This window comes from Pygoscelis adeliae, unplaced genomic scaffold, assembly GCF_000699105.1.
Source record: "Pygoscelis adeliae isolate BGI_AS28 unplaced genomic scaffold, ASM69910v1 Scaffold38, whole genome shotgun sequence".
Classification (NCBI taxonomy): Eukaryota; Metazoa; Chordata; class Aves; order Sphenisciformes; family Spheniscidae; genus Pygoscelis; species Pygoscelis adeliae.
The window spans coordinates 21,632,956-21,648,091 of record NW_008825614.1 but is presented as its reverse complement, the minus strand read 5'-3'; the positions used below and the strand labels follow the sequence as shown (position 1 = coordinate 21,648,091).

The following is a 15,136-nucleotide window of genomic DNA, read 5'->3' as shown; positions in this document are numbered from 1 at the left end:
TTGCTCTGGTCCATCCTTTCATTCCCACCACCTCAGCTTGCCTGAATAATTTTCATGGTCCTGCTGTTTTCTTTGCCTCTCCTGTTTGGGGGACGAGTATAGAGGGAAGAGTGTGTAGCTTTGGTCAGACATGCTTGGATGTTAAAACCTTGGTCCATTACACTGCAAAGTCTCTGCATTCAATTTTGTTTCCCTTGGTTGTGTTGCAAGATGCTGTCTGACACATTACATGTTCTCATTAGAAGTGTTGGTCACCTGCTTCCTCTTCCCACTACTGCCAGCATTGCAAGTGATCCTCCCCATCCACATTTGAGCTATGCTCTTCCAAAATCCCAAGTGCTCGCCTTCGCTTGCCATTGAAACATCTCTGTGTTCCCTCCAAGGGCATTATTTCTCTAGCCCTCATGCTAGCTTCTCCAAGGTGCTGGGTATTTCAACAATGTGCCATCCTCACGGCATTTATACAGCTGGGATATAAATCAAGTCTAGGTCTTCCTTTGACCCTGGCATTACTCTCCACTGACCCCATTGTGGGAAGCGGGCTGCTGAAATCCAACTAGTTCCCCACTGCCTTTATTTTGTGGCCTCCACCCCATAAAGTTCAGGTGCATAAAACCCACAGCAAAGCATCACTTGCACCAACGTTGCCTTGTGCATAAGGGACCCGGCTTCTCCCTGCTTTGTTCAGAACCACGGTTGATTTTTGCATATATTCAAGTGTCCAGGTTAAATCTAAGCCATGCTCCCTGTTAAATGCAGACAGACCTGCTTCTCTTCAACACCTTTTCCAAAGGGGAGGCAGCCTGCCTGCTGCAGCAGAGCGACCCCAGCATGGGTCTGGAGGCAGTCTTTGCTGGGGGAGGCTTGGGGCAAGCTGGAAGGGTCACGCATTCAGCCACTAGACCTGATTGCCTTTAATTAGGATGAGCAATAACAGCGCAGGCTTGTCATATCCACCAGTGAGCAAAGGAAATCATGCAGCTCCTTCGAGACTAGGATCAGTCATTAGATGTCAGTAACATGGGGCCCAAATAACTGGTGAGAGGAGGTCCAGGGTGCCAGGGTTTCATTTAAAACTTATTTTGCTCTTTTATCTTTCCTTCCTTCTGTCCTGCCTCCTATCTCTCTGTCCATCCATCCATCCATGCTCACTGGCTGCTTCTGGGATATTCAATCCCAGGCTTTCCTTGTCACCTTCCTTGCTCTGGGCAGCTGAAAAACCATCGAGGCTCCACATCTACCCCTTGTTGCCCAGCCCCCATTTCTCCTCCCAGTCTAAACAAGTCTCTGGGAAGCCTATGGGATTTACTGCAGATGGAGATTTTGTGTGTTCTTGTGGTTTGTATGCCTTCATGAAGAGGACTTAAATCAGAGCAGATGAAAGTGCATGGGTATAGCCAGCAATGGGTGGTGGCAAAGGAACAGGGTTTGTGATGTGTCTCAAATATGGGACTAATTTAACTTGTCTCCTAAGCAAACTCAAGACACTGGATATTGGAAAGCTCGTTAGAGGTTGGCATCTTTTTTTAAATTGAATCTCACACAGGAAAGTCCTGTGACTTTGTAGCTATTAAAAACATGGGATTTGGGCCCTTTCTATTCCTGTAAAGAGCCAGACAAAAACAAGGTGTATGCAAATATCAGGATGTTTGTAGTCCTGATGACTGGCTACCGGTGCCTTTTCCTTGACGATGGGAGGGGGGTGGCTGCCCCATCCCATCCCCTCCAGCCAGCAGCCTGCAACCAGTCAGTGCTGGGAAGGTTTGGAGGAGTCGGAGTGACCAATTCCTAGGTTCCTTAAGTCATGCTTTTGGGCAACAGTAATGAGAAATAATATAATTTCACAAACTAGATGGGCCTCTTCCATGAACCAAGCTGCTGAATATAAAGTCTGGCTCCTGGCAAGGACTCTCTGAATCATTCCTCTCCCTCCTCTGCTTTCCCTTTTTGGATGGCAATAAAGACTCCTGCCACCACACTGAAGCTTCATTAACCTTTATTAATTTTCTCAGGGTTCTGGGATCAAATTTGTCACCATTTCATCTCTTGGCAGTTTGTACTTCTTGAAAAGATGTCTGACTGTTTTACCTCCTTGGGGAAAAAGATCCTCTGTCTGGTACTTGCTGTTTGGAAACAAATTGGTTGCCAGATCGCAGATTACTCGGGCTCAGCTCTGCTCTCTGCTATTCTGCATGACTCCGGTGGAGTCAGCTGAGCTCTCCTGATTTACAGCAGGCAGTACTGGTGGGCGGGATTTGGTTGCAATTGCTTCGTTGTTTCTCTGTTTACTAGGGAGGGCATGTGTCAGGGTTGCAACATGCCCAATACCATGGAAAATGGAAATTTTAGTTTCCCCTTGAGCAAATTCAGAGCTGATCCACATGAGATGCAAATGCAAAGCTGGCAGAAGTGTGGGTTTGGAAGGAACAGGGGTACTAGCTGTCAGTCAGGAGTTAAATGCCTTTATTTTACAGTGGATGCATTATTTACCTTCTGATCTCAAAACCATGGTCTTCAGTGGGAGATTTGCAGTTAGGACACTAGGGTCAGGAGCTTTGCTTTTTCGCCTGAGTTGGAAAGGTGCCCAGCCATAGCTCTGTCGGTACATAAGTCACTTTTTGTTAATACCAGACCTTCATCTCTCCTTGTTGCTGGTGGTAGGGTAGAGTCTGTGAAGGAGACATCCTTTTGAGCTATCCCTTTCCTTTTCACCTGCCCTCACCTGCCTGCTCCACTCAGCATTTTCTGGTTACTCTACAGAGCATTGCTAAGTTGATGTTGGTTGCAAGGCAGTTTTCCACCAAAAAATACTGCCAGTCATTGCCATAGATCTCGAAATACTGCTAGGGATGGTGGGATTCATTGTCAGTGGATCTGAAAAGGCTAAACCCTCCACAAGTACAGACACGGTAGAAAATCATTGCAATTGATTAAAGACCAGACATAAGGGATCATATTCTGCACAGTCCCAAGTCTCACTGAGAAACAAGAGATTGAACTACCAGTCAGTCTGAGTCTTGCAGGCTGGCTCGGTGCTAAAGCCTCGGGGATTGCTGGTGGCCAGGGGTGCTGGGGTTGGAAAGCAGGTGGTCGTGTCAACCAAATGTTGCAGGTCGCTGTTGTTTATACGTGTAACCTTTGTAGTGAAAGATCTTGCAGAGTGAACCAAGGTGTATTTACATGACCCATTACCTTGCCATAGCCAATGGACGCTATAATTCCAGAAGCCAATCGCTGAGGTCCACAGATAACAGAAAGCGAGAGGACACTGACGAACTGCAGCACTACGGGTACCCTGCACCTCAAATAGGTAAGCTCTGACCCACCACACAGCCTCTGGAGCTGGCACGCTGCCTGGTCATTGCGCTTCCCAGCTGGGCTGGGCTGACTGCATTCACTCGCTTTGCTGTTTCAATGACCCAGCTAACCAACTCTTTTCCCCCCAGGTTAGCGTGGGCTTACCCAACAAGTCACACACTGAGCAAATGCTCATCACTCGGTTTGTTCCCATCCCATTGCCCTACAGGGTTTTGTGTTGTTGCTATTAGCCAGAGAAGTCAAAAAGGGTTAGACTCAAAGCCCTAACAAGACCATGCATCTCATAGACCGCTTCTCATCACCCTGTCTACTTCTTTGTCTGGACTATCTAAACGGTCATGGTTCATTAAGCCAAAGCTGACCTTGCTGTGATACAGCCTCTTTGCTGATGTCTATGCCACGCCTTCCCATTGACCGTATGAGAAGGTGTGCAGGGCATGATGGGGAGAGAGCAGGACTGCTTTCCTCTGTCACTGGGTCTTTAGTACTGTGCAAGGACTTGTATCTGGCAGGTTCTGCAGCAGGACCTTCCACCCTTCTGCAATAGGAGGGGAATCATATGTAATAATATCAGAGAGTGTGATCTGGGAAGATGGGAATGAATTGGACCTAGATCTATGCCAGGTCCAATCTGGAGAGGTTTTGAGCTCTCCCTTCACAGCTGCCTTTTGTGGCAGGAGCTCAACACATCATGGGTCTTGGGCAAAGCAAGGCATGCTGACCCTGACTACATGTTAAAATCACTGCTCAGTGACCTTGAAAACAGTTTGTGCTCTAGAAAGGCTTCAGACAGGTAATTTGAAGAGCTAGAGCTGTGAAATAGATTATAAGGGAGAGCGGATCATATTCTGGTGTAAATTAGCTGTGCTCCATCCAACCCAGCAGGACTTTGCCAGTGTGCAGCAGTGAACAGCATCAGGAAGCTGAGTGGTGTGGAGGCTCTGGGGGTGATCGGGCAATGGCTGGGGTTGTGACTTTCAACACAAGGCAGAAGATAGTCTGAATTTCCTTGCTACCCTGCACTGAATCTGCTCTCTCCAGTGGGAGCAGCTCCGCTGCCTGCAGGATCACTGGCAGCTGGCAAAAGGCTGCAGGAGAGGGAGGGTGTTTGCACCGCTATAACCTGATGAAGCTGAGCTCAATCTCAGTCACACGTGTCCAAATGGGGGGGAAGAGAAGGCACTCCAAGGCAGGTCCTGTGATGTCCCCTGTTGTTCCTGCTCTGCCTGGTCCCAGGTGCTTCCCCAGTGCTTTGTTCCAGCCTGTAGCTCAGCCATCATGTTTATAACTTGGCATTTCTTCCTGCTGTGCAGCTGGATACTGCATCTGGGCTCAGTGACATCTCTATTAACTCCCTGCCGTCAGAGCCACTGCTGTAGCATGGCTGACTAGGGCTGTGGTATCCCTGAGTGCAGCATGGGCTGGGAGATGTGCATTGTCCTGCTGCAAGCTTGCCACATTCCTGCCACTGTCCCAGGAGCGGCAACTGCAGCTAAGTTGTTCAAAGAAATCAGGATGGAGGAGATGTCAAGACCAGGCAGAGGGTACAGCCCAGGAAGGGATTTAGAGGGAGTCTTTAGCTGGGGATGCCAAAGCAAAGCCCACGTCTTCCCTAGCAATTAACACAGTTTGTAGGGGATAAGCTATTCCACATCCACTCAAGACCTGGAAAAATATGAAATACAAAAAATAGCTGATGTCAGCCATAAGGACTAGGGATGAGGGGATGGTCCTGCCCAGTTGAAGACTAGCGTTTTCTCCTGCCAGCCGTGGTGTCCAAGTCCTGTTGGCCCATAGGATCTGGCACAGTCGTGCTCTCAGCTGTGGTGCTGCTGGCTGCCTACGTGTCTCTCCCAGCACTAGCACAAGAGTGAGATCCAGTCCAGGAGGTCCCGGCTCAGCCCACAGACCGCTTCCAGGAGGTCTTTGCCAGCATCAGGATGTGAGCAAAGAAGCAGCTTGCACATGGTGAGATGTCAGATTGACAGACGCCGCGGGGAAAAAAAAGGGATCCTGGCGGAGGGATGACAGCGATGTACCGCTCCATTAGTGCCGAGGGAAGAAGTGTCACCGAGAAACTACAGGCACTGATGGGGACCCCACAGCCAGCTGAGCTCTCTGTAAGGCCAGCTCAGTTACCCTCAGGGCTGGCCAGGAGCTGGAAATGATCCTGGATTGCAGTGCTACGTCCCCGTGGAGTGATGCCCCATGTGTCTCCTTCTGCAGCACCTGCTGGGCCCTCTCCAGCTGCAGGAGAGGTGCTGCAGCTGGCTCTGTGGGAGCAGCAAGCACTGCAAAGGGCCATCTTTCCACCTGAAGTGGGGTCCTCACCCCTGCGAACTCCTTTGGGACACTTCTGTTAATCCCCAAGCTAGCCTGGAGCATCACAGGACTAATCAAAGGTCAGTCCTGTAGAGACATCTGTCTAAAGGCACCAGTCATGATGGAGGGCAGTGCATGGCCCCTTGTCCTCTGTGGGGGTGAAGACCAATTTGGTGGACTGCATCTCTGGCAGGTCTAATTATAAGACAGTACTGAGCTGTACTAGTGGGCTTTGAAATCCAATGAGCACGGTAGACTTCTTGCTCTTATATAAAAAAACAGAGCCAGGATCCACTTCTGGGATAAATAATTGGAAGATATTGCATCCAGTAAATTGTATTTGCTGCAGTCTGACCCACTGGGGTGCAGAAATTCTTCTCATCCATAGTTTTGGTGATGGGCAATATTCTGCTTCTGTTGGATGGTGAAAGAGAGAGCATGTCCTGATGCCTGAGAGCGTCTCAGAACTGGGTCTCACATGGTTTGAAAATCAGTTGAATTTCTGCAAGGTTTGAGTCTAGACTGGACATAGGGCCCCAGTAGACTGAGATAAATTGCGTAGTTCAAAATGACACCAAACCCAAAGGAGTAACCAGCACTTGGAAAATAAACTATATTATGGATTTAAAAGCCAGAGATTGGTGCAGTGTGAGAGATGATAGTTGAGGAGATTTCTCTAATCATAGATATTTCTACTGTGAAAGGGCAAAGGCCAAAAATAATAAAGAAGGGGAAAGAGGCAGAAGAGGTGGAATTTGATTCAAAGATGCCATTTGTTCATCTAGTGACACAGTAACCCTCATCTGGACATGGAGCTTGCAAAACTACAGCCAAGCCTGAGTGGGGAGGTGGTGGGATGGCAATCTCCAAGCCATGAGTTGCTGATGGAGGAGGCCACTGCATCTCTACAGGATTCCTCTGATCCACCTCTGGCCTCTCAGAAAGACTTTTGGGCACAGACTGGCAGCATTCAACTACCAAAAAATGCCAGATCCCTGCTACTGAGGGACTTGGTGCTGCTGGGTGCAGTATTGGGGAGGTTGCTCAAGGTCGACGGAGGGAGTTCTCTGAACAACACAAAGGCATCGCCTGTCGGTGCAGCATCTAAGCAGGCTAGGTAGCAGGAACGGTTGGGATTTGTGGGCCAAAGAAGCATCTCCTGAAATCTGGGCCACTCTGGATGGCAAATGCTGAAATGATGGCATCAAAAAGGTAACTTGATAGCGGTGAACTCGGAGTATCACAGGACTGTCTGTCTGAGAGAACCAGTTGACTTCTTCATTGGAAAGGCAGCAAATTTACCATGGAAATGCAGATCTCTGTATACTAGCAGATCTAATACATGAGAAAACAGATACGGGAGCCATGTTTTCTTGAAGCCCCAAGGCCTCAAAACACACACTGTGTCCTACACATCCCAGAGAAAGACCAACGGTCCATAACATTTATCTAACTGGAACCACCTGGGTAGATTAATGAAACAAAACGAAAAAGCAAGGGGATTTTTTTTTTAATAAACAAAAGCAGTTATGTTTCATGATAATCATTGCAAAGCCATAGACGAGGTGGAGAAAGACTAATCCTTACCTCCACCTCTTTCTGACTCAGCCAGTAAACGCAGGAGTGAAAGCCTGTCCACTTTGCATCAAGAACAGGTCTTCCTCTACACTTTTCCCCTTCAACAGGCCTGCACATATTGGTTCACCAGCCTCCAATTAGTGGGCATACTTTGAAGTACCAACTGCCTGAATGACTGGAGACATTCAAAGTAGATGTGCTGAAAAGCATGAAACATAACGAATAACACAGATAACTACCAAAAATCCCAGTGAGCAGATTGATGAGAGCCATAAACACTTGAAATCCCACATAAAATTTCATTACATGCAGAAAACTCCCCTTAAGACACTAGTAAATAAATATACCACCTTGAGGAATAAGTAAAACATCCACAACTTTAGGTCAGCTGAGGTAGTATAGGGCAGTTTTGTGGTCTCCAACCCTTACAGTCCCCATCGCAGTTCCTGTACTGACACTGACTTTCATGCAGCTGGTTTATAACCCACACTGCCCTACAAGCAGGCTGAGATCTCAAGCTGTAGCAGCCCACTGTTAGAGTCTCTTTCATGCTCCATGTTGCAGCTGGTCGATCCAATACAGCATCTACTGTCCAGTTTTCTTTGGGAATGGGGTGGTGGTGCGAGAAAACACATCCAAGTGCTGGGTGCAGCTTAGGCTGTGCCTTGTTGTATGACCCCTGAAGTCATGCCTACCTACTGCACCCGGTGCCATGATCCTTCTTATATCATCCATAGTCTGCCAGATGCATCTGGTTATGATGTGACATGGTGCCGTCTGATGCTCTGAAGAACTTGTTACTAGAAGGGTATGCCCCTCTATTATGCATCCTCAAAGATGTGTTGGTGTTTATTTGTGCCATACGCCTGTGTACTATACATACCAAATGTTACGTTCCAGGTTTATCATGTGTAATTATTAGTAATCCATTAAAAATCTAAAAACCCAAACAATGCAGAGCTTAATTAAATGAAACAGAGTAAGCTTTTGTTTTCTTCTGGGGGAGAAAGGCATTTTCACAAGGATAGACTAATGGCTATGAAACTAATGGAAAACTGTTCTTTCCCTGCCCATATCACACTTCTGGTGACTTATCTGGAGGCTGTGGCCTGGCTGAAACACCCCTGGCATGACCATCGGTCTGCAGGGATATCAATGACAAAGGGAATACGCCTCATTGCTTTCCACTCCCATCTCTTGTTCAATGGGATGTTTTTATTTGCCTTTCCAATACTGCCCCATCAGGTAAGCTGTTGATAGGGACTGTATGATGCCCGGGAACAGTCAGTCTTGCTCTCAAAGCAGATCTTCTCCTCAGGTGAAGGAGATGCCAAGAGAAAGCTCTGTGGGATTACTTCAGCCAATGTCCTTCTCAGGCACTGTCATCTTCTATTTTGTCTGCTCCTCCACTGCCAATCTGCATTGGTAGGGGCTGTGAGAAGGCAGGGGAAGGAGTTGAATCCTTACAACTGCTCAATTTATGGATACATTTACTATATCTGTCTAATCACTGTTACTTAATTAGTACTATCTCCAAGTAGATGATACATATCCCAGCTCACACAGTTCTGCAGTGGCTACACCACCTCGTTATCCATGGTGGAGCCTGCCCTGCCCAGTGTCCTGATGCTTCCAGTGTCCTTCCCTTTTTGTTGTGTGTGTGTTACAGCTCTACGCAGTACCCCCAAAAACTTTTAGCCTACTGTCAACCCTCACATTTTCTCACCAATCCCCTTGCACCCTTCTTGTCACACCACATGTGGGACACATTGCACAGCTTCACAGATCACCAACAACTGGTGAAGTGCAACTTGGAAAACACTGCCCCGGAGATCCAGGGACCAAGGATGCCACATCCTCACCTTCTGCTCCAACCCCAACAGGTGACCCCGCGGCAGAGGAGTGGTCCCCGTGGAGCGTGTGTTCGACCACCTGCGGGGAGGGCTGGCAGACCAGGACGAGGTTCTGCGTGTCGTCTTCCTACAGCACTCAGTGCAGCGGCCCTCTCCGGGAGCAGAGACAGTGCAACAACTCTGCCGTGTGCCCAGGTGGGCTGAGCGCTCCATGTATGCGTGGGCAGGAGGGGAAGGGAGATGCACAGAGATCAACTGCCTGTGATATCTCCACTGTGATATCGACTTGGAGGGAGATGTTTTTTATTTCTTCTTCCTTCCCTTTTTACCCTAAAGCCTCATACAGAGACCCTTGCTAGACCAAGCACCAGTAGATGGGCACTTGTTTTGCATGGTATGGACAGTTCGATGCTATCTAAAGGCAATGAACACAGCACATCTGAAAAACATGTGCCCTTTGGGGTGTTTTCAAGCATGGGGCAGACTGGGAAAGAGAAACACCAGATGATACTTTCAGTTGCTCAGATGCCAACACTGGGAATTCCATTGCAAAATCAACATGAAAAACTCAGGCTGCTGGTATGTTTATGAATTGAGCTAGCCATCGTCTGTTTTCATACTCCTTCTTCCATAATTTTGATGAAAAAGTACAGTCTGAGGAGCCTGGAGATTATTTTGAAGAATTATGCTATTAAACCAGGTGTGTTATTCACGACTCCCAACCAGCAACGTCATTGTTCAGAACCAATCTTACAGTGGTGAAACCACCAAGCTGTTTTCCCGTGCTCTATCCTTCATTTTCTCCTCTAGTTATCTCTTATCATGCGAGATGCCTGGTGACAATTGCAAAACGTTAGGTTTGAACACCCTTTCCTGATACTGGTGGATCAGTCACTGTTAGCAACTGATGAAGGACTGGAAAAGTACCCGTAGTATTTTTTTTTTTTCTGAAGCATTATTGATTTTGAGTTAGCTTCTCTGGTAAATCTGGAAGGGATAAAGTCCCTTAAGAGAGACCAGCACATTCTTGTAACATTTGGCCTCTAGAGATTATAGTGACTAACCTTCCATAAATAACCTGGCCAGATTAGATTAGATTAGATTGGAGAAGATTAGATTAATATAGATTAGAAAGCTTTAGATGTCTAATTCCAGGAGTTACCAGTGATGGCCTGAGCACTGTTGGAGCATGTTGCCCATCCCATTTTGTTCTTCCAAGTCTCCCTAGCTTTGCCCCAGTGGTGTCACTGATGTATGATAGTAATTAGTAGCCAGACTACAGCTTTTCTGAGAGCTTGAAAATGCTGTAGCCTTTGACGATTCAATGAGAAAATGTGTTGAAGGAGGGAAATAAGGGTAAGGAGTGACAAAATGGTGGTGGGTGGTGGGTTTTTTGTTCCTCTCTAGCTAATTGTATCTTTTGCTCAAAAAATGCCCCTTTCTCTTGGCTCAAAAACCTGCAAAATTAGGGTCAATTAAAAGTGCATTGTGATTTATTTCAAATAGATTGGAAAGTAACAGACACTTGGTGTCGATACCAAAGCATAAAAAATTATGCGATGTTCCTCTTGCACATTTTGGCCTTCCCACACTCACTTCTCACATGCTGCTCATTCTGGGTGGGAAGATGCTGTGCTCTGTGGGCTCACTCACTTCTCCAGACCTCCTTTGGAAAGGAAACTTACTTTTTCTGTTTTGATTGCAGTGCATGGCACCTGGGATGAGTGGTCTCCGTGGAGCTTGTGCTCTTCCACGTGTGGGAGAGGGTACAGGGATCGGACCCGCACATGCAAGCCCCCGCAATTTGGCGGGAACCCCTGCGAGGGCCCAGAGAAGCAAACAAAGTTCTGCAACATTGCACTTTGCCCAGGTAAGGCAGTTAGAGATTCAAAGCCTTCCCTCCAGCAGGTCTCCCTGCCTCCGAAGATGCCCACACATGGCTCATCGAGTGGGTCTGTAGCTGCCTCAACTGAATCAGCACACAGTCTGCACTGTTCCAAAGAGGATCCTCTATAAGGAAAGGACACATTGGAGGAGCAACCTAGAGGTGCTTTCTAGGGTTATTCAGCTAAGCATTGTCTTAGGTTCAGATTTGCTCTGTGTAATAACTTTCAGAGGACATATTAGACAGGATGGATCTGGACTGGCTCAGCTATAACTACTATTTCCAAGACCATCTTAAGCTTCTCATCTGGTATCTCCAGTGAATGGTTTGAAGTTATTTCACCTGACTGGGCTTGTTCTTGTGCTGGAATTAATTAATAGTTTTATTTGCTAGCGATATACATTCATTAATTCACTATATATGCAAGTTTTCTCTGTACCTGATCCTGCTTTGGGTGGTGAGGTGGACTAAGAGACTCCTGAGAGCCTTCCATGCCATATTTTAATACTTTTAAGTACCTTTTCCTTACTCCTAGATTTCACTTCCAAATGCCTTTCTCTGAGTTTTGCTTTGAAACACCAGAAAGAAACCTCAAGATGTAATGGCTTTTAACACTGGAAATCCACTTGCGCTCCTGTGGCTTCCTTCCCCAAACCAGACAGGCCCTGGATTTACCACAGAGTCCCCATTAATTTAACTCAGGGTGTGAGGGTGAACATGGTCTGAACACGAGGAAGCTCCCTAACACTCCCCCTTTCTCCCAGGGTAATGTCAACTGACATTTTTCCAGTTTAATGAGAATCATTATAAGACATTATTACGTCCCCGGAGGTGGAGAGGGATTGTGGGAGAGATGAGAACTTTGTGAAAACATTTGTCAGAAGCCTCCTGGCATTTCCCACCCAGTTTTGATCCCAAGTAACTATCCTTGGATTTCTGGCTGCGGTCCAGAAGACTCTACTCGGAATAAGAACATCCCAGACACCAAGTCGGCTCTGTCATAAAAAGACAAATTGAAGAAGTCAGACCTGGCATTGCTTGGGCCATAAAGCATATCCTGAGTTAACATTGATCCGTAATTAATTTAAATACAAATAAATACGTGGATACACTGCAGCAAATAAAACAGTGGTGGAAAAGACAAGCAGCCCAACTGCAAGACTTCATCTCTAATTAATGCCACAGAGGCAATCAGTGGCTTTGCTGTGCCAAATGAGTGCAGCGTTGGGGGACTCACTGAAGCACAACAATGGGCACTGCTCAGCGCTTGACACACCAGACAGTCATATCGCTTATTACTGCCCCGCTCTGAGGATTTATTACTACAACTGATAAAAATGCTCTGCTGCAGGGACAACAGAGCTTTTGTTCCTCCGGAGCCGTAGATATCACGGGCTGAGACCCAAGTCCTTCGGAGAGAGAGGGGGAAGACAATGCCAGCCTCTGCATAGACTACACCAGCCAGATTCCAATGAACATTCTTGATAGACTCACACTGAGGTGTGACAATGGCACTGAGCGGTCTTTGCTGCGGCTGTGATGGAGAGCCCTCAGCGTCTTGCCCAAGAGACACCTTTACATCAGCGCACGCGGCTGGAGGTGCAACATGGCCATCTCTGTTTCTCCATTTTTTTAAACACCTTTGAAATTACAGGCTGTGAATAAATAATCTCTGATCTCAAAGGAAATTACCTGTTCCCTATCCCACACTGAATGAGCAATTTACGGATGAGGGGCTTTTTTATTTTCCCGCCTCCAAATGCTTGCACTTGTGGTAAGGTGCCAATCACCACTGCCACAGCAGCAGGTAGGGCTTTGGTAAATGCAACTTTTTTGGTAAATGCAACTTTTTTGGTAAATGCAACATTTACTTTGGTAAATGTAATCTTACTTTTCCAATATATGGGAATACTAATGAGGGGCAGCCACCATCAGTTCATGGAGACTAGCAGCACTTCCTTCAGTCAGAAAAGCCACGCTAATTTATACCTGGTAGGATCTACTTTGTGGGGTTTTGGATCATTTCCAGAAAGGAATCACCTGTCAGTCACCACTTCTTGCATTTCCCCTCCTTGGGATTGATAGGCACCGACATGATGACTTGAATTTATGCACGATGAAAACATCAAGCTTGGATTGCTAAAAACAAGCACCTTTTGGAAGTACCTTTATGCCTGCCTGATTTTTCACACCTTCTGAGCTCACGTGACCCCCTCTGAGTTAACAGTTGCTCATTTGAATGTTTTTGACATTTTTTTACATGCTTGCGGACAAAATGCTGCTCAACTGCAAGGGGGATTATTTGGGGCTGTTCGAGTCCTTGCAGATTACACAGGGGACCGGGTTGCATATATTTTTCTTGAACTGATAAACAAAGCCAAAGAAAATGAGCTGCAATCTACAGCAATGTGATTTGAGCCAGAATTCAGACTTTTCAGGGATTCAGGTTGTTTTTCTGAGTGAGAGCTAGCAGCTAGTGAGAGCTAAACAGAGCATGATGACTGCTGCTAATGAGAAAAAAGTGCTCCAGGAATAGCAGACTGGGTGATGGATCTGTTGATCAGGGACCAATTAAGGTGTAACTGCCACACTTGGGAATGCCTTATACTGTACCACGCTAATAAGATGTATTCATGTTTCTCTCCAACCCCGTCCCTATCATAACCTCTCTTGTCCCTCCCTCTTCTGTTTAATTTTCAAAGACACTGCTGTGTAGAGACATATCAAGCCTGTCAGTGTTAATTCAGCCATGAGAGGAGTACATTGACCACACACGCGCACTCTGCTTGTGGTGTCCTGTTGGACCACACCTTTGCTCTGAGCATTTCCCGGCTAGCAGCGTGAATTCCTGTGAATAACGCTGTGATTCGAGTTTCTGCATGCGCTTTAATGAAAAACAGCATTTGGGTGCTTGAGAAAGTTCCCTTCCTGCAGACTCGGGCATTGCTTTGGTGAAAAATGGGTTGCCTCAAAAAGTGCTGATTGCCCAAAATGGAAAATGTTATGGTAATGTATTGATTCTTTCAAAATTTTCAGTGAAAACATGATCCATGCTCTCTATTTTGATGTTATGTTGTGATCGGCAATATTACTAGTTGTGACTTTTATGTTGGAATGTGTAATATCCATAATTTCAATTTTTATGGTGTTATGTAGAGTATGGACATAAAAATTGAAATCTTATGCCACTTGCATCCTGCTGGGCCACAACATACCAGTTGGAGGTTGCAGAGGGTCCCAACAAATTGCCATTGCCAAAGTTATTTGAACCTTTTCTTGATGGCCCTTGTCCTCTCTCACACTCCATGACCCCCGTCTGTCATCCCCTGCTTCGGACTCTTATAGGCACAGGCCGGAGACTCTTGCACACGCCTCCTTCCAGTGGGAGCGATTTTCACATTCAGTTTTGTTATCTCTCTTTGGGCCACTCAGTGGACGGCAACTGGAACGAGTGGTCGAGCTGGAGCTCCTGCTCTGCCTCCTGCTCCAACGGCACCCAGCAGCGGACAAGGGAGTGCAATGGACCCTCCTACGGGGGAGCCGAATGCCAGGGACACTGGGTGGAGACCAGGGACTGCTTCCTACGCCAATGTCCAGGTCAGTGACCAATGACTTTTTCTTTTTCTTGCGTCATCCTTCTCTGCAGTCCCAGGCAGACTTTTGTGAAATCCCCTATTTTCTTTGGGGAAGAACTGCGTATTTTTCATCAGTAATGCAGTGATAAGGAGGTTGTGGGTCATACCAATGGGTCATGCAAGCCAAAATCCATAGCTGGCAAATGCTCCAGGAGACCTCAGAGAGGTAAGTGATTACCCACAGGGAACGTGTCTTTCTAAGCTTAGATACCAGTTTTCAGCATGTGTTTAAAACAAACAAACAAAATATCAATTAAACCCTTTCCATGCCTCCACAATGCTTCAACTTTCCTCCTCTTTTTTTTTTTTTTTTTTATTCCTCTTCTCGTACCAGTTCACCACTCCTGGTTGTAGGTGAAGCAAACGGAAGCAACCACTATTGTATCACAGCTTTGAACCTTATCTGTGACAAGGTCTGGCACAATGAAGCCTTGATTCATGCCTATCTAAGATTTGTCACTTACTTTATTCATCTAGCTGTTTCTTAAAATAATAATAACAACAGCAATAATAATAATCATAATAATCATAATAATAGTAATAAT

General features: G+C 46.5%; 1 protein-coding gene across 1 annotated transcript in view; it reads left to right on the top strand.

Moving 5' to 3' along the window:
* The window catches only part of BAI1 (brain-specific angiogenesis inhibitor 1), a 205,496-nt gene that overhangs the window by 49,594 nt on the left and 140,766 nt on the right, over positions 1–15,136 (top strand). The window contains exons 2-4 of the mRNA XM_009333078.1: positions 9,102–9,266; positions 10,777–10,941; positions 14,389–14,553. Coding sequence (XP_009331353.1) covers positions 9,102–9,266; positions 10,777–10,941; positions 14,389–14,553 — 495 coding nt within the window. The remainder of the gene's footprint in view (positions 1–9,101; positions 9,267–10,776; positions 10,942–14,388; positions 14,554–15,136) is intronic.